General features: G+C 39.2%; 2 protein-coding genes across 3 annotated transcripts; one reads left to right on the top strand and one right to left on the bottom strand.

Moving 5' to 3' along the window:
• Positions 1-376: 376 nt before the first annotated feature.
• tsn (translin) lies at positions 377-4,111 on the top strand. Of its 2 annotated transcripts, XM_081367827.1 has the most exons (7): positions 377-466; positions 588-689; positions 989-1,082; positions 1,164-1,260; positions 1,340-1,455; positions 1,539-1,618; positions 2,035-3,811. In XM_081367827.1, exons 2-7 carry the CDS (start codon positions 624-626, stop codon positions 2,260-2,262), a joined length of 681 nt encoding a protein of 226 aa, XP_081223953.1. In that variant the 5' UTR covers positions 377-466; positions 588-623; the 3' UTR covers positions 2,263-3,811. The 2 variants fall into 2 exon arrangements, with proteins under 2 accessions (XP_081223953.1, XP_081223952.1); XM_081367826.1 differs by having other exon boundaries at positions 377-689; positions 2,035-4,111.
• Positions 3,809-23,627, bottom strand: arhgef49 (Rho guanine nucleotide exchange factor 49). The gene is made up of 7 exons (XM_081367825.1): positions 23,477-23,627; positions 19,899-21,421; positions 12,301-12,484; positions 10,478-10,676; positions 8,032-8,609; positions 7,368-7,513; positions 3,809-6,146 (listed from the first exon to the last, which is right to left on the bottom strand). The coding sequence occupies exons 2-7, from the start codon at positions 21,389-21,391 to the stop codon at positions 5,342-5,344; spliced, it is 3,405 nt and encodes a 1,134-aa protein (XP_081223951.1). The 5' UTR covers positions 21,392-21,421; positions 23,477-23,627; the 3' UTR covers positions 3,809-5,341.
• Between the last annotated feature and the right edge of the window lie 384 nt (positions 23,628-24,011).

Raw genomic sequence — 24,011 nt, 5'->3', positions numbered from 1 at the left:
AGCATTACTTGCGTGCATGTATAATAAATACGTGACGAGACAGTTGATCTGTGTATAAAAAAAAGACAACAGATGGCAAAAAAGGCACAATGTTTGGCTTAAGTCTGTAGGCTCTAGTCTTCATAAATAGCATTTTTATTATAAAATCAGTTGCGCAACTCCTAGGCTTACATTTGTAAAATGAATGAATCGGATCTTTCAAAACTGTCCTTTGCTGCTTCAAGTTCTGACTGAGTAACTGCTGTCATTTATTTGATTTATGAAGTTAAAATATTAATTTTTTCCCCCGACTTAGCAACTCAGCAAGTTTTTCTCAAAAAGTCAGAAGCTTAATTATTTTGAGAAATAAATCTAAATAAAGGAAAGCGTTGGATTTGAGCAAGGCCAGTAGAGGGCGTCCAGGAGACAAGAGAGACGATCATTACATCATTATCATGCGACGAACTGAAGAAGGACGGATGAGAATGTACATGCTGATTATTTGAATTATAACCGCATGCTGTTTGGTTCGCGAGGAAGACAATTAATAAATTGTCTCTGTTTACATCTTAACGTTATCTGAATAGTGTACATTTGCATCATTACAGTATATAGCTAAAGCGCACAAGAAAACACATTTGAAGATGTCTGTAACGGAGATGTTTACCTATATCCAAGGCTTTCTGAGCGCAGATCAAGATATCCGAGAGGTAAACAACTGCACTGACACATAAACTGGCAAAATTACTATACTAAAAATGAATGGGGTTTTAAGTAGCAATGTTAAGTCCGTTTGGAATTTCATGTACTGTCGCAAAACCTCTGAATAAATGATTGCTAGTGTTATAATATGCCCTGTCAATCATATTATCAGAGGATTTGTGACTTGTAAATGAGACTTTATAAAATGCAAAAGCTATCAAAGTCTTTATAGAAAGTTCAGCGGATCTCTTCATGTTTAATCCACATGTGCTTTCGGCTGACTCATCTTTCCATGTTCTTCCTTTAGGACATAAGAAAAGTTGTCCAAGTTCTGGAGCAGACGGCACGAGAGATCCTCACTGTTCTTCAAAGTGTCCATCAACCAACTGGATTCAAAGACAGTAAGACATTTTTAAATTCTTGATCTAAGTCTATTGATTTACACGATGCCTTTTATAATGCGTTTTCATTCCCTCCACCAGTTCCCAGCAAGTGTTTGAAGGCCAGAGAGCTGTTCTGCACTGTGAGAAATCACACTGGAGAGCTGAAAACTAAGTTCCCTGCGGAACAGTACTATCGGTTAGTGCAGATACCTCTTGAGCAATTCCCCCCAATTTTTTTTCAATTTCAAGATTTACACGTCCTCACCTTTCCCTAGGTATCATGAACATTGGAGATTTGTTCTTCAACGACTTGCCTTCCTTGCAGCTTTTGTGGTATACCTGGAAAGCGAGTCCTTGGTTACACGTGAAGAAGTGGCAAAAATACTTGCCAGTATGTAATGTTCATGTTAATTTATACATTTTCTATACTTGTGTGAGACTGTTGTTGATTCATTTTACTTTGCACATATGCAGTTGAAGTCGACAGAGAAAAAGGGTTTCATTTGGATGTGGAAGACTATCTAGCAGGAGTTCTCATTTTGGCCAGTGAGCTGGTAAGTTTTTTTTATTTTCCCTCTCAAGTTCATTCAGACTACCAATCTTATAACCTTTATCAATAATGTTATACCCGTTACTGTTTTTAAACATTTAATTTAACATTAAGGAATTTGAATTAAGTGTCAATGAGTGATTACATTGACAGTAATTTGCAGTGACAAATTTTCGTTTAGTTTAATTTTTGTAATGACCTAATTATGCAAAAATGACTTTTTGTTTGAACATAAATGTGTGTCGGCAGTGTGTGTACACAACCACCCCATATATTATCCCCATAAATCATAAGCAGTGTCTCAGAACAAGCCATTTGCAGTTTATATGCAATGCAGTGCATTATAGTGGATTTTGTGTGACCTTCTTGATGCGAAACAAATTAAAAACACAATGTACCTTTTGCATTTTCTTCGTTTAGTCCAGGCTGGCAGTGAACAGCGTGACCGCAGGGGACTATGGACGTCCGCTTAGGATCTCCAACTTTATCAATGAACTTGACTCTGGCTTTCGTTTGCTCAATTTAAAAAACGACCCTCTTCGCAAGCGCTATGACGGCCTCAAGTACGATGTGAAAAAGATAGAGGAGGTGGTGTACGACCTTTCCATCCGAGGCCTTGCCAAGGAGCAGGAGACTGGAGGAGAATAAGTAGAGCCGTGGCTGGGATTCTTCACGACTGGAAGAATGGTTAAACCTGTCAGCGTGGTCAGAGTGGTCCGAGGAAGAGGAGGAGGAAAGGGATGGAGGTTTTGAGGCCCCGGTATTTTTTAAGCCACCTGCCTACCAGGACAGAGATCAGTTCAGGTTTTAGTGGGGAAATCTTCTGTTTCTCACTTCTGTTCAGAGATGTTTTTATGTACAGATGCATTTGTTTGCCTGTTATTTTTGATTGGATGTTTTTTTTTTTACTAGTTTTGATTCCTTTTGTCTCGGCCATTTATCTTGTGAATCATTGTACAGTCAAACAAGAAAACATTGTTTTGGGGGAGATATTTAAGAATTAATACTGAAATATTGATAAAGAGAGGGAAACAATGGTAAATGCTGGTAGAAACAGAAGTTATGTGCCTGTTTGTTGTTTTCTGACCAGTAATGACATCAAGACACTATCTTGATGTTGACCTAAACAAATATAAGCCTTCATGTGACACGAACGGATTCATTAGATTCGGTTTTCTACACTCATAGCACTTTTCTTGAATGTAACTGACTAAATCACGTTAACTGTTTCTTGCTAAGGTGTACATGAAGGTAAAATTGATAAACCTGTGCCAAAATGTTTCATACTGTAAAGACATCTTGAGTTTGTAGATCATCCGTTTCTTAAAGCGCCGGCTTTGGTGCCATATTTACACTTTGATGTATTTCTCCATTAAAGTGAGTGTTCATCCAAGAATAACAGTTCCGTCATCATTTACACACCCTCTTGTCGCTCCAAACCTGTTTGACTAACATTTGCAGAACACTGAAGAGCATGCTGAATATTTTTTGTCCATACAATCAAAGTCAAAAGCTTTTAAGTTTTGGACCCCACTGACTTTCACTATATGAACAAAAACAGTGGAAACATTTTTCCAAATATCTTTTGTGATGCACAGAAGGAAGTCACACAGGTTTGGAACAGCACAAGGATTAGTAAATGACGACAGAATTTTCATTTTTGGATCAATAAGTTCAAAGAGATGTCTTGCTGTTTATTTTTGACCACCTGCTTATCACTTCTACTTTTCAGTTCATATGTTCCTTTCCCTGTTCTGGATGTTGTTGCATGCTGAACTCCACCTGCAGAGAGTGTCGTATCAGGAAGAGCTTTGGAAAAATAACAACAAAACTTTCTAGCAAATGTTTTAAAGGGCAAACTGACAGTGCATTCCTTTGTAAATATTTATGGACATTTTTATGTTCCTCCCTATTTGGTTTGTGGATTCTCAGTGCATTGACTTTTTTGTTGCTCTTCTTGTTGTGTGTTCTTTGTGGGTGCATGTTTTACTTAAAATGGTTCCTAGTAATTTTCAACAATAATGCTTTGTTTCCTTATTGTTTCTCCCCAAAGATAGATTTCTATCTGACAGTATTAGCATTTGAAATGCCTGTTCATGTGGTGGTTCAACTGGAAATCATTTGCTTGTTCAATAATGCTGTGTAATAAAGATTGTCATTGGGAATAATGTTCTCAGAAAACATGGAGTCAGTTGAGAGAGATGGATACTTGTCATTTTTAATTGTAATTCACAATATTTTACACAACAAAAAATAAAAATATTAAATTAGGATTTTTAAGAATGGAAAAAGTATTTAACAGCTCGATTGGTCTCAGTTAAAAGTAACATTTCTGACAAAGTCCTCTGGCAGGTTCAACTCCTCTTTTCATTGTGTAATGTGGAAGCTATGGTATTTCTAACAGTATCAATGCCGTTGGAAAAACAGTAAATATTCATGTTGAAACCTAAATGCCAAGATCCAGTGATAGCGACATATCTATCCATTAGAATTGACTTTAAACACAGAGAGAGACCAGGGTGAATGTGGTTGATTGCTATTGCTCAAGTCAACTGTGGTTCATTTTCTTTTAAAGCTCAAACAATCTTTAAAACAAAGTACAGTAAAGCTTTGTAAACTGCAGAACAATGTCCTCGCTCCAGTTTTATGACCTTCATATTAAAGTGCATCAAACAAAAACAGGTAACATTTAGAAGGTTGTCATAAAGCACAGTTCGTATATAAATGGGAAAGTTGGAATAGTACAGCAGCTACTGAAAAATAATATTTTTCTCAATAATTTGACATAAGGCCTAATTTTTAGGTAAACGTAGAAGGAAAACTTGAACGAATAGTAGACTCATTTAGTATAAAATAAACAAAGGCACGTATTTTATCCGCCTCAAAGATTAAAGGAAAGCAACATTGTTATAAACTACAAATTTGAGGGGGGGGGGGGGGGTAACATCAAACTGACATTTTCTAATTCAGGATCAACCATTAATGTGGCAATACTTGATGTTTAGACTGATGCTACACCCTCATTCATGGAGAAAACAGACCAAAAATGTTTTGTTACATCATCGATCACAAGGATACCAGCTTTACTGCCGCTACATAATACAATGAATATTATTGCTGTTTTGTAAACCAGCACAGTGATACAAAAATGAGAACTGCTCCTGGGCGGCAGTGGAAATAGTTGCTAATGGAAGAGAGAAAGAGGAAGTGGGAATTACAATGGTCCGAAAACAAAACAGCTTTACCTCAGTCTTCACACAAAACACAGGTTTTCCACTCTGTAGTGCATACTAAAAAGTCCACATAAGGTCCATCCAATCAAAACATGTTCCCTCATGCTTATCACAAAAACCATTTCACAACTGAAAACGTTTCTTCTCAGTCGCAAACTAGTTGTACAATCAGTGTTTTACAAGTGCAGCATTGAGGCACCTAAGAAGGCCCTCATTTTGGTATGCCAAACGGCATTACTTTTTGCTTGACAGTGGATTTTTCCTCTTCCCAAATGTCATTTATTTGCTTTCCACTCATACAAAGTGCCCCTTGAGGTCTATATTAATATTCAGTCTTTTAAATCACAGTAAAACCTTGCAATTTAAAAGTCCATTGGTGGAGGAACATCTAATCAGATCCGATTCCCCCACACAAATACTGTTTTCTCAACAAAATATTCATTTTTAAATTATTGTTTACATCAGAGTTATGCTGGGAAGGGACGAGGGATGTCTCAGGACCGGCTCTGGGTCGTGTTAATCATAATATTAGGGAGAGCATTACGTCGTTTTCTCCAAGATCCCAGATCACTAGCGTATCTCTTTATCTGTCGAAACCACTGCTGAGTGCGAGGTTTGTCGGAGGCACGGAAAACGAAGGCCTCGCGTCGGATGTCCAGCACCTCAAAGGTGTCTTCACAGTCGGGGTCGTTGGACACCACGGAGTTCGCCAGACAGATGGGCTCCCGTAACACAGTGAACTTCCCGCTGCTCTTGTCCTTGATGAGCACCAGTACACCGTCCTGCACCGTCTCTGAGGTCTCCAGACTCCCATCGGTCACCACCTCTGCGGTGCGCAGGGAGCGTACCATGAGTAAACCCTGAACGTTCTGGAATTTGAGGGATTTGCTTCCCTTCTTAAGCCACTGGCCATCGGCGGGCTGCGCCAGCTGAAGCGCCCCCTCCATGATGAAGCGCGTGCTCTCTCGCGTCCAGCCCACCGTCTTCATCGACAGCTCTCTCATCTCGATGTTGATGACCTCTCGGTTCTTGCGGCTGTCACGCCGGAAAGAGCGCAAGGACCACGTGGCGGTCCCCTCCTGTTTAGTCTTCATGTTGATGTGCTCTAGATGGGACTCCACGCGGCTCTTGGCTTCTTTTAGGCGGGAATAGTCCGGATGACACTCGTTGGTGGCCTTGCTGATGCGACTCAGCAGCAACGGGTACTTGGTCACACGCTGAAGCGGCGCCATGAGGAAGGAGCGCAGGTTCATGCGCCTGAGCGCAGTGTTGTCGTTCTGGGACACGTCGAGGAATATCCTGAAGGACGCAAGGGAGGAAACATAAACGTAACAATTAAGAGAGTTCCTTAATGGCATACGCTACTGTTGTATTCATCAAATAATCCTGAAAAATACAAATCACTGTTTCTACACAACTGTTTTCAACCTTGTTAATAATTAGACATGTTTCTTGATCAGCAAATCAGCATATTAGAATGATTTCTGAAGGATCATGTGACACTGAAGACTGAAGCAATGGTGCTGAAAATTCAGTTTTGCCACCACAGGAATAAATTAAATGTTTTGATACATTTTTACATTTACATTTTAAATTGTAATAATATTTCACAATATTACTGATTTTACTGTATTTTTAATCAAATAAGTGCAGTCTTGGTGAGCATACAAAACTGCCTTAAATTAAAAAAAAAAATCTTACCAACTCCAAACTTTTAAACGGTGGTGTATATTGTATACATAAGATTGGTAACATTTTCAATAATATATATGGGCTATGTCCTTTGTCCTATGTCCAACTTTTCTCAAAGTAAAGTTGTAAAAACTAATGGAGGAAGACTTCTCGCCTAATTCATTGGGAGATTGCAAACATTAGCAGGGCACAACAAAGTATGGGCAGATGGCAGAGTAGCCAGTGTGCCAATATTTCAGGCAAGTTCCCTGTCACTTGCCCAGTTGGTCACAATTGCATTCATTGATCATATACCTCCTTGTGGGTACAAATGTTTTGAGCTGATTTAAGTATGTCACCAAGTTATCTTAGTGAGTGACATGACGTGAAGGCCAAGTATGGTAACCCATACTCGATTTGTCCAATGCATTTAACCCGTCCAAGTTAGTGCACACACATTAATTCATATGGCATACAGTACAGTTCTGTAGTGTTCACTAGCTAGCTAGCTAACATGGTGTTAGGATGAGTTAAATAAAAAAAGTAAACTATCACATTATGCCTTTGAGTTCCAGCAAAAGTTTGAAATCATTACTGTATAATTTTCAGCTATTATTGCAAAATCAAAGAAGAATTCATTATTAAGTACAAGTGGTAATAGTGGTTGTAATTTGATACATCTTATTAAAATATTTTATAGCTGAGCCGTGGTTAGAAATACATTTGATAAGACCTACTAACTAACAATCTGCTTAACTGCCTTTATTTGCAAACCCTGAATGGCTTTGCAAATAAAGAGGATAATCTACAGTACTTTCTAAAAGCAATTAGAGAAAGTAATATGTGTACCTAAGAAGCTCTTTCTCTTTCTCCAGAGTGTTGAGCATGTTGACAGATGTGGACTGCTGCAGGCAGTAGGTTTGAAATGCTGGAAGCATGTTGACAAACTCCAAGAAGATTTCTCCAATGCACACAGTCTGCAGGTCCTCATCGCCCTGTATGAAGACAGAAGATTCATTATTATGAATAATAAATAATATTATAACATTAAAAATCAAAGTAGTGACCACCAAAGGTGTGTTTTTTTCAATGCAGATATCAAGAGAGCACAATCCAAGGTCGCTACAATATATAAACAAACTGTTTAAAAAATGTAGGGTTGGCACGATTTCCTTTTGGCAAGTCTCTTCTGCTCACCAAAGCTGCATTTATTTGATCAAGAATGCAGTAAAAACCATGCTATTGTGAAATATTATTACAATTTAAAACAATTGTAATAGTGAGTCTTGAGTGTCATATGATCAGAAGTCATTCTTATATGCTGATTTTCTTGAAACATTTCTTATTGTTATCAATGTTGAAAACAGCTATGCTGCTTATATTTTATTCAGGATTATTTGATGAATAGTTCAAAAGAACAGCATTTATTTGAAACACAATTGTCTTTATATAAATGTCTTTACTGACAGTTTTAAAGCTGAATATATCTAACTCTATCACTAGTGCTCCATACCTGATCAAATGCCTGATCAATGCTGTCCTGCAGATGCTCTGTGAACCTGTCATTGACATCAATGAGCTCTTGAACATTGCTAAAGACCACGGCCAGCTGCTCTGCTGTGAGCAGTCCTGCACTCTGCATGGGGCAGTAAAACTCTTCCTTGATGATGCGCAGGTCCTCTCCATAACTCGACTCAGTGTTGAGAAACTCCAGGATGGCTTCTTTGCGCTCGGTGCGCAGCTTGGAGCAGCGTTCGCACATGCCCTCCCCGTGGGCACCCTCTTTGTGTCCGCAGTCGGGACAGGGCTGCTGAACCTCCCAGGTCCTGAGGGATGGCGTGGGTCTCCTCCAGCCCCGAGCCAATCCAGGGCCGATGCCGCTGTCCACGCGTTCTACCTCAGCTCCGGCACTGTGGCGGGCACGACGGGGCTCTTCCTCGTCTTCGCGCTCATCGCTCAACCCTACGACACCACTGTCTGCGCTCAGGCTGCTGACGGTACTCCAGCGGTGCTGTGCTGTGCGGCTCACACCCAGGCCCCTGCTCCTCTCCTCACCTCTGGGCTCCGAGCGGCCCCTGGCTGTGCCTGGCACTGATGACAAGGAACAAACAAACATCAGGAGATCAGCTCTCAGAATTTTATAACAACCCTTACTCTAATCATTTTGTGATAATCAAAAAAAAAAAAAGTCTGATAAAATAATTAAAAATTCTTTACATTTTTAAAGTCATATAAATTGGAACAGAAAAGATAAAACAAAAAGTAACAGTAAATATTCTTTTAAATATTTAAGACAATGCATTTGAGGTGCCTTAAACTTTAAACTACCCCATAAAGTTATACAATAAGCCAATACTTATTTGGCATCAGTAAAATTGAGTATAAATAGTGGATACTAGGGATGCAACAATATACTGTGTCACAATATATCGCAATACAAAAATGCAACAATATTTATCATGGATAGTGCAATATGTATTGTGTATAGTTCAGCTTTTAAGTAAATAAAAATTACTTTGTGAGAAAAAAATTCAAGTTTTCAGAGTTTTAGTGTCAGTACTTCATTAAACTACTATATATAATGTTGAATATAATGTATAATAATGCAATGGGGGAATATTTGTGGGTCCTGATATTGCCAACTGTCTTATGTTACCAGTAAAAAGTGGCCTACATTATTTTAAATATATCTAGTCAGTGACAGTGCAAGCATAATTCTGTTTTTTCAGCTTCAGCTTCAGAATCATGAATATTTTTATTCTGGTGTCACTATTGTCCTGTGCATTGGGTTACCAGCAACAAGTCCAAGCCTATTCATTTACACCCACAATGTAATACCAAATTTAGCATTTTAATCAACAGTACATTATTTGTTAACCTTTCATCATATGTCTTGGAGTATCGCAATAATATCGTATCGTGAAGTCAGTATCGTAATATGTATTGAATCGTGACATGAGGGTATCGTTACACCCCTTTTAGTATACAATACTGTTCAAAAGTTTGAATTCCGTGTTTTAATGTTTTTGAAAGAAGTATGTCTGCAAAGGAATGTCTGCAAAGGAAAAACAGTAATATTAAATTTAAAAAAAAAAATAATTAAATAAATGTTTTCTATTTTAATATATTTTAAAATGTAATTTATTCCTGTGATACAAAGCTGGATTTTCAGCATCATTACTCCAGTCGTCAGTCACATGATCCTTCAGAAATCATTCTAATATGCTGAATTTAGCGCTCATGAATTATTATTATTGTTGAAAACAGTTGTGCTGCTTAATATTTTGGTGAAAACTGTCATCTTATTTACACAAAATGTCAAATTATTTTCAAGTTACAATAACTGATGAATCACAAATTTGAAAAATATCTACTTTCTTTTATCTATAATTAAAAAAAGAGAAAATGATGAAAGTCTGCTATTACAAATTGTACTGTTTGAAATAAAAAATAGCGGCTCATTATAACAGAGGACGGACCTCTGGGATAGAGCTCAGGGTTAAATAATTACAATAATTTATCGGTATTCCTTTTAAGCTAATGCTACACGATGATCCAAATCTAAAATCAAAAACAATTATATATCCAAATTCTGATGATACCAATACATTTATAATATAACAAATAATGGCAAATAAGCAATATGGTGCTGGCAAGATATGCATTTGATAGTTGCCTTTAAGTGTAAAAACACAAACAAAACAAAGTACAGACACAGAGTATGGATGGTGCAGAAAGATAAAAGCAGTCCTCAGGTCATGCATGTGACGGCACTACAGTAAGCCACCTAAGGCCTAGTAGCAGAGTCTCATGATAACAACTAAAGTGATACCCTTGGGTTACAGACAAGCCTAAAAATTCTTTTAAATGAAGGATTGTCAAAACAAAACTAGGACAGGAGTTAATTTACTTACAGCAAGAACTGTGAGCAAAGCTGAGTGCAGTTGAAAGAGTCTTACCACTGTCCCTCTCTCTGCGATGAATGTGCAAACGTGCCGCGGCGGCGATCTTCATCTCCAGCTGTTTACGCTTGGTGGCGTCTGCAGGCATGGGGTCGCTGTAGTGGGGCCGCAGGCGGCACTCACGCTGGGCCCTCACTGACTCAGACAGCTCATAGGCCGCATCTGAGCTGGAGCGTCTGCAGCCCGCCCCAGAAACCTGCCGATAGGACAGACATCTCTTAATCATCCGTGCACATGACAGAGAAATGCTCCGAAATGTATGTGTGTAAAGGGAAAGTTGTGTATGTGTAAAACTTCAATGAAGGCAGATTTGATCTCTAAGCACATATGAGAATTAATGGAACCACTAACTGTTTCAGATATCGATCAGAGTCACTGCATTACAGAACATTCAAGGAGTGTTACATTACCAAAGCTTTTAATATATTGTGGTGGTAAGAGGATTTTTTTTTTCTGTGGGTTTTCATGCCCATTTACAGTTCATAAAGTCTATTGACAGACTCCAAGGACATGAAATGCTTCTATTTTATCAATAGAAATGGTTCAGAAAACCAGTTTCCTGTCAAAACTGGCCTGTTGGAAGTCACTATTAATGGGATAGTTTACCCAATATGATGTCAACATTTATTCACCCTCATGTTGTTCCAAACCTTTTGACTTTCTTTCCTCTGATGAAAATAAAATAAAACATTTAGAGAAATGTATCAGTCAATGGTAACCAAAAATGTTCAGTTACATGCTTCAAAATATTTTCTTTTGTTTTCCACCGAGAAAAGTTTTTGGGTGAACGAACCATTTAAAACATTGACCCTATTTGTTTTTTAAAAAACATTCCTAGTCTTATTGTGGATAATATACCTGCAGAAAAAAATATTTGCAATATATTCCATTAAATAAATAAAAAATTGGGACAACTATAAACTCTATAAAACTCTATGAAACACATTTCTACACTTCCTGACACAACTGTCCTTTTCGGCTTCCCTCAAACTACCTGTAATACTTGAGACCTGTCTTGATCCAATCAAGGATAAAATCGGGTCAATCATTTTATTTTCCAGTTTAAATACATATTTCACATAAAATGTGTTGTCAATGGTTTCATGTTGACTTTAAAAGTGTTCACACTGACTGACAGAATTGAAAACCTTTCACCTTTTACACCTCTAAAACACTAGAAAGCTATTCCAAAATGAAGTCAGTACATAATGTGTTTCAGTTGAATCTAATAAAAAAAAAAAACCACACAATCTATGGCGTAAAACCCTCAGAAGGTGACTTGACAGCATTAGGTTCTCAAGTGTTATCAATGTACGAGAAACAAGACACCAAGGCTTCAGGTGACGTACAGAATAATTAATAAGGCAGCAGTTATCTTAATTAAAAACACTGAAATGCAGAGACAGAAGAAGAATCTGTGCGCAAGGGCTGACCAATGAATCATAGCAACATTGCACACGAATGCCAGCATTCTTTGATATCACCCTTAACCTTAAAAACATGCAGCCAGTCAAATGGCGTGAATGAACGTGGCGCAATGAAGAGCAGGTCGGCATCTCAAGCAGCAGTGGCAGGACGCACAACCTGACACAGAGAGGAACGGAAAGCAGTTACCACCATGAAACCTGGCTCTAATCCTTCCTGCGTGTCGCTCTTAGCTGCGGCTCTGCGCGCTCCGCTGCATGTCTGCAGTCGCCTCTACCGTGCAGATTCCCCTGCAAACTCAGGCTCCCATGCGCGCTGATCACGCTCACATACATGCATGACAGAGGCGATATTCAGAGATGTGCGAGTGTGAGAGAGAAGGGAGCATTCCTTACGCATTCTGACGCCGCTTTCCCCTGTTGTCCCGTGGGCTCGGTGCAAGCCTCCTCTCCGCAGGCCGACGTTGTCATGGCAACGTGGGCAGATTGATGGCTGGGATGGGGAGCGGTGATGTTAGTGACGTCATTCTGCTCACGCGACAATCGGACGGGAGTCTCGGCTGCAATCTCTGCACTGCAGCTGGGGAAGCGAGGGAGAGAGAACACAAAGACGGAAAATGGGAGTGTTAAATCGGAATTACAATTCCTGATCCTGCGTTCGTATGTGTGCTGTGCGGTCAACCCCCATCCCTCTAGGGAGGACCAGTGCCCCACAGAGGGGCTCAGGGTGGACAGCAATTAAGACGCATCAATTCACATTAACACCTGAACTCCTCGCTACAGGGTTCTGAATGGGAACGAGCACAATCAATCTTTTAGATTCCTTTAAGTAAGGAGCTTATGCATCTGGATGACCCCACACACCACAGACGATGAATAAATAACATCACATAGCAGAGTGAAACTGCGTAAGATAATATGATTTGATTTCAGAGAATATTTCGTTTTCTTACCCGTTTGTCAAATTTATATTTTTTATTGTCATACATTTTGTAAGACTAGATGTACCGCATTGCGGTACAAAATATGACCGCCGCTCAGGCCTGCACTGGCTTTCCACAAAAATAAATGACGTGGAGTAATTTGGCTGTATTGCGTGTTTATGTATATACCTAAAAAAAGTAGTAGTATGTGCATGTCTGTCTGTGTGTGTGTGTGTGTGTGTGTGTGTATGTGTGTGTGTTTGTGTATGTGTGTGTCTGTGTCTGTGTGTGTCTGTGTGTGTGTGTGTGTTTCTGTGCGTGTATGTATGTGTGCGTACATGTGTGCGCGTGTGTGTGTTTGTGTGTGTGTGTGTCTGTGCATGTGGATTTGTATGTGTGTGTATGGGTGTGTGTCTGTGCGTGTGGATGTCAATGTGTGTGCATGCTTGCGTTTGTTTGTATTCCTGCATGTGTGTGTGTGACAGTATCATCCTAAACCAGCAACCCTTCGCTCAACAGCACCATCTACAGGCTGATGAGTGTACAGTCACTAAATGTGCACATAAATGAATTTATTTTATACCCCCCCATGGATGAAATTCTACGAAACTTAGCAGAGGATACCCCCAGAGGATGTCAAGTTAATCATACACATGAAATATGGTGCAGTTCTGAACATCTCCACTGAAGATAGGGGCGATTAAAGCAGAATAATATTGCATTTTCATTTTTTATGGGAGGGGCGCAAATCACAAATGAGTGATTATGGGCTAGGTTGATGTGGGCCCTTAAGAGCAACATACCATAAAAATTTCTTCATCCTCGGTGCCACGGTTCAGGTAGTTGTTTAGGAAAAACTGCATTTTTTGGGGTTTGGGGGGGCCCAGCGTGGGGGGGGGGGAGTGGCCCCCGGGGACCAAACGAAATTTTTCCGTAGAAGTCTAGTGGGGCTACATGCCCACCAAATTTCATGTTCCCCGGTGTTTCGGTGTCCCTGGTATCGTTGACGAAAAATTTACGGGGGCCCCAGCGCAGGGGGGGGAAGTGGCCCCCGGGGACCAAACGAAATTTTTCCGTAAAAGTCTAGTAGACCAACATACCATAAAAATTTCTTCATCCTCGGTGCCACGGTTCAGGTAGTTATTTAGGAAAAACTGCATTTTTTTGGGTTTGGGGGGGCCCAGCGCGGGGGGGGAGTGGCCCCCGGGGACCAAACGAAATTTTTCCTTAGAAGTCTAGTGGGGCTACATGCCCACCAAATTTCATGTTCCCCGGTGCTTCGGTGTCCCTGGTATCGTTGACGAAAAATTCAGTAGGGTGACGAAAAAAAAAAAAAAAAAAAACTTTGACAATCCCTATATGACCGCTTTCGCTAGCTACTCTAGCGGCGGTCATAATAATGAGACTTGTTATTAATGAATGCGGAAAATTCAGCTTTGCCTTCACAAAAATGAATTACATTCTAACATTCAAATTAGTGCTGTCAAAAACGAATTAATCGCACCAAACATTCCAGTTTTCAATATATTTTTATATGGTAATAACTTCACATTCAATCTCTAAATTAATGTAAAAACAACATACTGTAAAGACAGTAGCCTATATTTAAAATATTTGATCTAACAGGTTGGAAATATACAGAAATTGAATAGTTATCAATCACTTCGCAGTTTTCACTGCATACATTGTAAATTAAATATAGATACATTTTTATTAAAGCTACAAAAGTTATTCAGTCAAGAACAGTGAGTGATTTTCTCTTTTTCTTTTGTTTTTTGATTAATTTAATTGAACTTTTATTCACATATAAACATTCACCAAAGCACACATCAGTTATGATAAAAGGAAGCTCAAACATGTTTACTTGACGTGCGAGAACCAACGAGGTTCATTCTCCTGTGTTACGTGGCACGTTTGAGCTTCTGCAAGAGGTTTGTTCTCGCGTGTCAAGCAGGTTCTGTTTATGTTCACTGATCACTGTGATTCACCGTGAATAAAAGCCTCAGTTTAATCTGTTCATCATATAAAGTGATCATGTCTCTTCAGAAAATGTGGACTAAACCACTCAAATCATGTGGATTAGTTTTTACGATCTCTTTGTAAACTTTTTGAAGCGTCAAAGTGGTAGTTGCGTAGCTGTCAATGGAGAGTACAAAACTGGCTCAGATTTGCTTAAAAATATCTTCATTTGTGTTCCGAAGATGAATAAAAACGAATTTGGAATAACACGAGTGTGGGTAAATGATGACAGAATTTTAATATTTGGATGATTCATATAACATTAATGACACATAGCAGCAGGTTGATTAGGCTGCTGTCACTTTAAGACATGCTGCACATGGGCATTTTGGCATGAATTTGTGTGTTTCTGTCCATTCAAGCGTGATCGAGAAATAAATGCAGCCGTGTCATCACAGCGAGCTAATTTGTGTCTTGTCGCACTTGAAAGGTTTAAAAGCATTTGCATGAATAAGAGCATGATTATTATTTTTTATTCATTTAGTAGACGCTTTTATCCAAAGCGACTTACAAATGAGAACAATAGAAGCAGTTAAACTAACAATAGGACAACAAAATGCAAGTGCTATGACCGTTCCCAGTTTAATCTAATGCAGTACGTGTACTTTTTTTTCTTTTATAAAGATAATAGATATAGAATAGAAGTGTATCAAATCAAAGACATGAAAAACTAATATTAAGATTAGTAATACATTTGTAGATGATTGCTGATGGATGCACATTCATTGTTGAATAAATTGACTTTTAAACATTAATCAGCTGTTTGTCTCAGTCATTGTTCATATACAGCGGTCTCTTGGGTTTAAAAACAGGTGCTTTGATTATTTTGTTATAAGCTCTTAACTGCCTCTTCCACATCACTTCCATCTCCTTTAATGCTTCAGTACCTCAATGTCTGATAATGCTGCACTCATTACTGTCATAAATTTGCATAAATGTCATCAGAGAATAGTGCTGACAGCACAACGAGGAGCTCTGAAGCATTCAAAAGAAAACACACACAAAGACAAAGAAGCCTTCATCTCACTAGGAATAGAAGAATCACTAGGAAAAGAAGAATCACAAAATGCAGATGTTAATCGCTGGCGTGGTCTAATGTCATTTTTAATTCTAACAATAAAATGTGGAAGAGTTCACCCACAAACCTGTAGCTGTGGACTGACAGTAATTAATATCCCGCTCTGAAAGAGACAATAAAACCAATGTCTTTCACACGTGAATGAAATTATCATTAAGGCACTGCAGTTACAGTGCTGGTCAGAATTATTTGCCCCCTTGGTAAATATGATCAAAGATGGCTGTATAAAATAAATCTGCATTGTTAATCCTTTTGATATTTTATCAAAGAAATTAGCAAAAATCTAACCTTTAATTGAAGTAAAAGAATTGAAAGTGGGGGGAAAAATCACATTATGAAATAAATGTTTTTCTCCAAAACACGATGGGAACAATTATTTGCCCCCTTTTATTAAATAATTTTTGCAACCTCCAAGATCCAAACATGGCCCGTTATAAGATTTCTTGCACAGGCTGTCAGGTTTAGATTTTTTATCTGTTGGTATTTGATCGAATCCATGATGCCATGTATCTGAACAAGATGTCCAGGATTATTTTGTTTCATCTGACCATAGAACCCGTCCCGTTTGAAGTTCCAGTATAGTGTCAGTTACTTTTCAAATGTTCTATGGACAGATGAAACAAAACCAAAAAAGCTTTTTGGCTGCAAACACTTAATATGGGTTTGGTTCATACAGGGATAAAAAAGAACCCCATGTGTAAAATGAAATACTCTGCTATATATTTAATACTGTGGGCCTAATTTTCTGCCAGAGGTCCTGGACATCTTGTTCAGATACATGGCATCATGGATTCGATCAAATACCAACAGATAAAAAAATCAAAACCTGACAGCCTGTGCTAAATCTTATAACAGGACATGTTTGGATCTTCCAACAGGACAGAGATCCAAAAACAAACATCAAAATCAAAAGAAAAATGGGTCACTGAGCACAAAACCAAGCATCTGCAATGGCCATCCCAGTCCCTGACCTGAACCCTACAGAAAATGAGTGGGCTGAACTGAAGAGAAGAAGCGCCAACATGGATCTGGGAATCTGAAGGATCTGGAGAGATTATGTATGGAGGAATGGTCTCTGATCTCTTGTCAGGTGTTCTCCAAACTCATCAGGCATTATAGGAGAAGACTCAGAGCTGTTATCTTGGAAAAAGGAGGTTGCAAAAAGTATTAAATAAAAGGGTGCAAATAATTGTTCCCAATGTGTTTTGGAGAAAAACATTATTTCATAATTTGATTTTACCCCCACTGTCAATTATTTTACTTCAATAAAAGGTTAGATTTTTGATTTTTTTTTTTTAAATATCAAAAGGATAAATAATGCAGATTTATTTTTTACAGCCATCTTTGATCATATTTACCAAGGGGTCAAATAATTCTGACCAGCACTGTATGTCATTTCAACAGTGCTCTGTGAATTCATTCACTGAATGTTTCCCCCTAAATTATTTTATAATTTATTAAGTCACTTTATTCCAGTGTACTGTCAGGCTTAGATAAAAGCACTTTCAGGCTGATATTTCACTATTTATTTAAAGATACAATGTGCATCCTGTCCAACAATACTGACTTCTCATGAAATGTTCATCTTTTCTAGTCAAAGAGATTAAGTGTCTGTAAGCTTAAATGAGAACTATGCCATGTGACTTGTTCTTCTTTCTTCTATCAAGCACACAATAAATGAAAATAATATACTATATAATAATAATATAACTATAAATGTCTCATAAAAACGACCTGGTAGCCCCCGAGCTGCTCTGTAGTAAATTAATACCCACACTTGAGGCACTACGGTACAGCTGGGATATTGGATGTTATATTTAGATGGTTCGCAGCCTGGATTGAACTCCTGCCCTGGAGGAACATAACATTAGAGAAAGGCTCTGCAGTGTCGAAAAGCCTCTGACGCACCCGCAATTAAGCTCTGTACAATGTCTGGAGCAAATTCAGCTGAAGGAAAATCTATACGGATTTATGCATCCATGCTAAATTTGAGAAGACTGTCAGGGCCAGAGTTATGTGCTGTTATGTTAATCAAATTCCTGTCAGGTTCGCATATTTTACACTTGTGAGATTCTGTGAGTAAACGTGCTGTTGGTGGACAGGTGTGAACCGCCACAGCACAACACAACCACCATAGAATCAGTATAATACAGTTACTGCCTGTGTGATTCAGTGGGGAATTAATGGGGTTTATTGCTATAGCATCCAGTCCTTTACCATAGGTTGTTACTCCTACAAAAATCTTCATCTTTGTTTTCCAGTAATGATATTTATCCATAAAACAACATTAATTTACCTGAAGCTTTAACAAAATTGAATGAAGTTTATACTTAAATCTAGTCTGTGGATTTTGTTGGGTTGCAATTTGGTACTGGAAAACAAGACAAAGATACTGATTAGGGCAGGATATTTAAGAGAATTTCTAATGTTTTCACATTCCTGATGCAGCTAAACCTGATAATCATCATAGAATATTCCACTATATGCAAATATCACATCTGCCACTGTGTGCCTGACATAAATGAAGACATTAAGAATCACATCAGTAATGATACATTCACTCTATTTCTCTGTATACAAGCTGTGCAGAGATGCTGGAATAAATCAATACCAAAACAAATACTGATCCAAACGCTGCTGGATTCATTTTCACAGTTAACAAGCAAAACTGATAACCAAGAGATACACTGTTCCAGCTGATGTCCATTTTTACTCAGCATACTATTTTTCCCATTTAAACTCTAAATGATAACTTACATGGTACCAAAATGTTGGCAAATATTAGAGATTTTTAATTAATTGGCAATGGTCAATACTGGATATATATTGACTGATATTTGAAAAAGATATTTGATGGATATATTTAATTTAATTGTTTACACTCATTTCCTCTAATTTTACAATTAAATTCCCTTTGCCATTATCTTCTAACACTCAGTTCATAAACAACTGTCAAATATTAATATGAATAACAATATAATATTGAGGTGCATTAAATCATGTGTGCCATTTAAAGTTATTGATTTAAATTTTAGAATTCATTTAGAAAAAGTGTATCGGATTTCAAATGTCAGACATTTATTAAAGGGTTAGTTCACCCAAAAATGAAAATTCTGTCAGTAATTACAGGAAGTCACCACGCATCACACACATGACAAGCGTCGCCCAATAGTGAACCTACAACACAGACGCGCTACGCAAAAACACTACGTAAACTAACTCGAGGCACAGAGAGAGAATGAAATGAATAGTGGAATAAAGTCGTTATTTTTGTTTGTTTTAGCGCACAAAAAGTATTTTTTACTTTTTTTTACTTTCTCGTCGCTTTATAAACTTAAGATTGAGCCACTGTAGTCACTTGGACTATTTTAACGATGTATTTAATACATTTTCTGGGCCAGCAAGTTATAGTGTCCACAAGCTTGTGGAGGAGTGAGACAGCTCTCAGATTTAATCAAAAATATCTTAATTTGTGTTCTGAAGATGAACGAAAGTCTTACGGGGTTGGAACAACATGAGGGTGAGTAATTACTGACAGAATTTTCATTTTTGGGTGAACTAACCCTTTAATACCCAATCTATTCTCTAAATGTGACTTAATTATCTTATTGTGAACAATTCATAAAGGCATAAGTTTCCTTCAAAATGTCATAAATTGATCTTCCATTGAGATGACAGACTTCTCTCCTGTGGAGTATGCCTGACTTCCCCAATAATTTAGTTTGCTCCGCCCCTCTCTTACAAACAACTTCAAGCTCACATTCAGATCTTTGTCCATCCAGTCAACAACCAATGGATAGAACCAAGTCCACGTCCTACATTTTCTTTTCTTTTTCAATAATCCGATTCTCTCGGGTGTATCTCACAATCCAGATAAAATGATCTGTCGCTACTTCCGTAACATTGCAACTTTAAGTATTAAGTAAATGCACAAGTGTACCACTACCAATACATTTGCTCCTTCATCCACTCACCTTTTTTTAATAAGGTCCAGGGCGGATCCCAGGAAGCCATCCTTTATTTTGTAGATTTTGGCTCCGTAGCTGGAAAGGTCTTGGCCGTCCAGAAGGATTGCGGGGCAGCAGCTGGATGGGCCATTGCCACTCTCCCTGCGGGGCGGGAAGGGAAGAACATTTACATCTGTGGCCCCAGGGCCTGCTGGGCCCTTTGTCTCCTCCTCTCTTCCTGTAGCAGCTTGAGGGTGTAATGGAGAGCGAGCTACTGGGCCTGTGCAGATGGGTCCTCCCGGGACATCTGTGGTGGAACTGGGCTCAGAGATCTCTCCTCCCCTGTCTCCGCAAGGATGGTTCGAAGCTTGAGCGGTGTTGACGTCGGTGTCAGTCCTTTCCACACTCTGCATTTCCTCTGTCTGTTGTCTTTCCTCTCTATGCTTGTCGCAACTCACCATTTCAGAGGACCTGTGGTTCTTACTGCCCTCCCTTTGCCTCATTCTCTTAAACTCCTCAAATGTAGGTATGTGCAGGCGGCCCACCGGGGGTCTTTTCCTCTCGGGGGTTGACTGGGCAGAGTTAGTGCAGATGGGCTCTGTGGTATGAGCTTTACTCATGGTACTAGACTCCTGTCTGGAGTTCAGAGCCAGGTTAGGGGTGCTTCTTTGCCTTCGGAGCTGCAGTCGTCGCATTGCTTCCTGTTTGATCTCCTCAGGACTGGTGATGCGACGGGCACTCAACTCTTGCTGTCCATTCGTTTGCAACAATGCCGGCCCAAGACGAACTGCTGCATCCTGATTGCAAGGATACTGCGGACAAGGTGCATTCCCAAGCACAGGTTGAGGACGCAAGGGCTTGTGGGGCTCCGTCACACGTGTGCTCTGGAGCCGCAGCTTGTCTCGAAGACCCTTTCGGGCGTTTCCGTTCATGCCCCAGTCTTCAACCGCAGGTAAAAGCCATTGCGGGAAGAGCGGTATATCCTTTCTGACCACTCCTCGGCGGCCGTAGATCGCCATTCCGTCAAGGGATGGCATTAAGCCATATACCTGTGGTCCCTGAGGAGGTCCATCGTACCAGTGGCTGCTTGAAGTGCAATGAAGAATAAACTCACTGTCCACACTCCTGTAAGGATACACATTGGGGTCGGACACAGCAGCCCAGTGCAGGTTTTCCAGGCTGCGGTAAAGTCGGGTACTGCTGGTGTTCACGCAGCCTTGTGGAATGCGCATTGTCCCGTAGCCAGGCTGACCGTCAGGCTGTTTGAGAGGATGCATACTGCTGGTGGAGCAGTAGAGCCCCAAGTTGCTGAGCAGACCATTGTTGTTGTTGCAGTGGCCTGGCACAATATCCTGGGCAGGGAAGGGGGGCATGCCATGATGAGTGAAAGCAGACAGCGGGGGGCTGAGGACGGACAGGTCCATGGACAAGTCCATGCTGCAGCCTGCAGGAGAGCCTGCTGGGGAGTACTCACATTGTGAAGCTTTCACATCCGGCATGGCCACAGAAGGAGCTGCCATCTTCCAGAAAGGAGCACTAGGATCACAGCCCTGCAAAAATGTACAGACAAGACATTGGCATCACATCAGAAGAACAAGGTCATACTCTCTGCATCTCAACATCAGTAATTCACCAACACCTGGTGGTTAAAAATGTTAAAAGGGTCAAAAACAATGAAAGTGTCTTGTTCATTTGCATTATAAATTCTGTCCACTTTAGCTTTTCTGTCCGCCTTTAGCTTGGCTAAATAAAAACGCTATACAAATTAATCGAAATTAAAAAAGTTTTTCTTAATACTAATCTACTTACATATACTTTAGGTTTATAAATCTAACAGTATTCTAAGTACAAAAAATACATACATAATACAGCATTACTATAAAATCAATATTTTCAAGATAATATTTTGGGTTTTAATTTATTTTGGCTTTAGTATAATGACATTAAAAAGACAAGTTTTCTCACACAGCATACATAAATGGGTTTTTATATATTGTTAATAGCTGACTGTTGTGGCAAATAATTATTGCATGGCATTCTGTTTCTCCATGGCGCGTTTTGTCAAAAAACAAAAAACAAAAAAACATTTCTAAATACATAAGAAATATATTCCAATGATAATCCTTGGGTATACGTAAGAAATTGAGGATTTTAAAATACCAGATTAGATTTAAAATGTCCTCAGGTTACAAAATTAATCATGAGTATGTTCTACCAAGGATTCCAGTAGGTGATCCTGAAAATGCAAAATGACTTCCTTGAAGCCACGATTGTATGCAACCTGTGCTAATGGCTTGTATGTAAGGGATTCAGTTGCTCGCTTGTGCTTGCAACAAGCTCTCCCTTTCCCTATCTTAGTGCCCTTCAAGGGTGTATTCACCCAACATTTCTCACATATTTAAAAATGGATTGTGTATACTGCACAACACTAACAATATTCATCATACCACAGAACTGGTTGTATTAATCTATATCACATCAAATGATCCCATCAAAGACATAACTACACTTAAGGTAAAACCAGTACATTTAATACTTCAACAATCACTGCAGTATTTATAATGCTCATGATGCGTAGTTCCTGACTTGTATAATCATATCAATATTCTAAAAATGGCTCGTTCTTTTGTATGAATCAAATGGTAGGGGGAATCATGTCTGGAATTAAAACATAAAACCGAGAGGGAGGAAAATCAGAAGGGACAGTAATGAATAGAGCCACAACAATCGCCCAGGGCTCTTGTTCCACTAATCAGATGAGAACTCTGGCTAGGAAAGCGCTTCTCTTGCAGTAATTAGTACAAATTGCCTTGCTTTGGGCCATATTAATATCCGACCCGCAATCTTGAACAGAAATCAGGATCAAGCCAGGAGTTACAAAAGAGCATGTCACAATCATTCCAGGCAGCCAAATCCATCTATATGAATATTCATCTTGCCTGTCAGAAAACAACAATGGTATGTGATTAGACTGAAAAAAGCCAGGAAACTAGTGATTTTTAGTAAAAAAGTGGGGGAAGCCCAGCATGTTCAGGTGTTCAATTAATATTTGGCCCAATTTAATTAAAACGGAGCTGTTGAAAGCCCTCTGGTATTATCAGGCTAATTTCAACACTCCATTTGGGAGATAAGGAGAGCGAATCCCCTCTTTTTGTTTTTCTGTGAATTGTACAGTGGAGCGCAGGGAGGATTTATCTTCGTGGGCGAGTAGACTCACTGTCTCAATAGCACTGCCAGTGTTTTCTTTCGCTTGTGCTTGAAAACTGCTGACGTGTGAATAAACAGTCAATTAGCATAAGGAGCTTGTTTAATGAGCATGTGGCACAGGATCAGCTCACGCCGGGCCCACTATGTCCTCTCTGTGTGTGACAGACAGACAGACGCTCCCATCTGCCAAATACAGATGCCAAAAGCCAAAATACAGGAGATTAAAAAAACTCAAACCTGAGGACTGGATCAGTCCGATTCGTGACTAACTAATCAGGTTACCTGATTGATTTTAAATTGTACAGTTAGGCCATACATGTATCTGCAGGACTCTGCCGAATGACTGGACCTGGAGGATTGCAGTATGTTAGTCTCTTACGTTAGTCATAAAAACTTACCCCATTTTTTCAACTCTGTGTGTAAACCTTTACTCGGCTTGCTTTAGGCTCTCATTAGCAGGCTCTGAGCCAACAGAATCCCTTTTGGTTTGGGTTAGAGGTAGACAGACCATCCACAACACCAGACAGCTGAGACCTTACGTACAGGAAGCTACAAAAGAAGAGAAAAAGACATCAATACAGGCATCCAAAAATAATACTGATCAATTTCTGGAATGAAAATTGCCTGCAGTATTTCTATGGATCTTGTGTTTCTGTTTTCTCTGAGAGAAAGCATTTGCTTTGATTGAGGAGATTTTGTGAAGTCAAACACTCGGGATAAAACAAAGTCATCATTGTGGTTTCCCTTATACATATTTATTTTCACACTTTCTAAGAAAGACATAATTTTCTTTCTAGATTTTTATTACTTTTCTCCTAACAAGGCTTTCCTACTTATGAAAGCTTGCAACTTTTATCTCACAATTCTGACTTTTTCCCGCAATTATGAGTTTATATCTCACAAATCTGAGAAAAAAGGTCAGAATTGCAAGAT

The sequence above is a fragment of the Scardinius erythrophthalmus genome, assembly GCF_964197995.2.
Source record: "Scardinius erythrophthalmus genome assembly, chromosome: 6".
In the NCBI taxonomy this organism is placed as follows: Eukaryota; Metazoa; Chordata; class Actinopteri; order Cypriniformes; family Leuciscidae; genus Scardinius; species Scardinius erythrophthalmus.
Note: the sequence above shows the minus strand (reverse complement) of the source record. Positions and strands in the feature narration are given on the sequence as shown.

What these genes read in the sequence shown, in the direction of transcription:
- tsn (XM_081367826.1), top strand. Translation starts at nt 624, where the DNA reads ATGTCTGTAACGGAGATGTTTACCTATATCCAAGGCTTTCTGAGCGCA. An exon ending in AGTGGCAAAAATACTTGCCA is followed by an intron (nt 1,456 to 1,538) that starts GTATGTAATGTT and finishes GCACATATGCAG; the next exon opens with TTGAAGTCGACAGAGAAAAA. An exon ending in TCATTTTGGCCAGTGAGCTG is followed by an intron (nt 1,619 to 2,034) that starts GTAAGTTTTTTT and finishes TTCTTCGTTTAG; the next exon opens with TCCAGGCTGGCAGTGAACAG.
- arhgef49 (XM_081367825.1), bottom strand. Translation starts at nt 21,391, where the DNA reads ATGGCAGCTCCTTCTGTGGCCATGCCGGATGTGAAAGCTTCACAATGT. An exon ending in CTGGACCTTATTAAAAAAAG is followed by an intron (nt 12,485 to 19,898) that starts GTGAGTGGATGA and finishes TCGCTTCCCCAG; the next exon opens with CTGCAGTGCAGAGATTGCAG. An exon ending in TTGATCAGGCATTTGATCAG is followed by an intron (nt 7,514 to 8,031) that starts GTATGGAGCACT and finishes GTCTTCATACAG; the next exon opens with GGCGATGAGGACCTGCAGAC.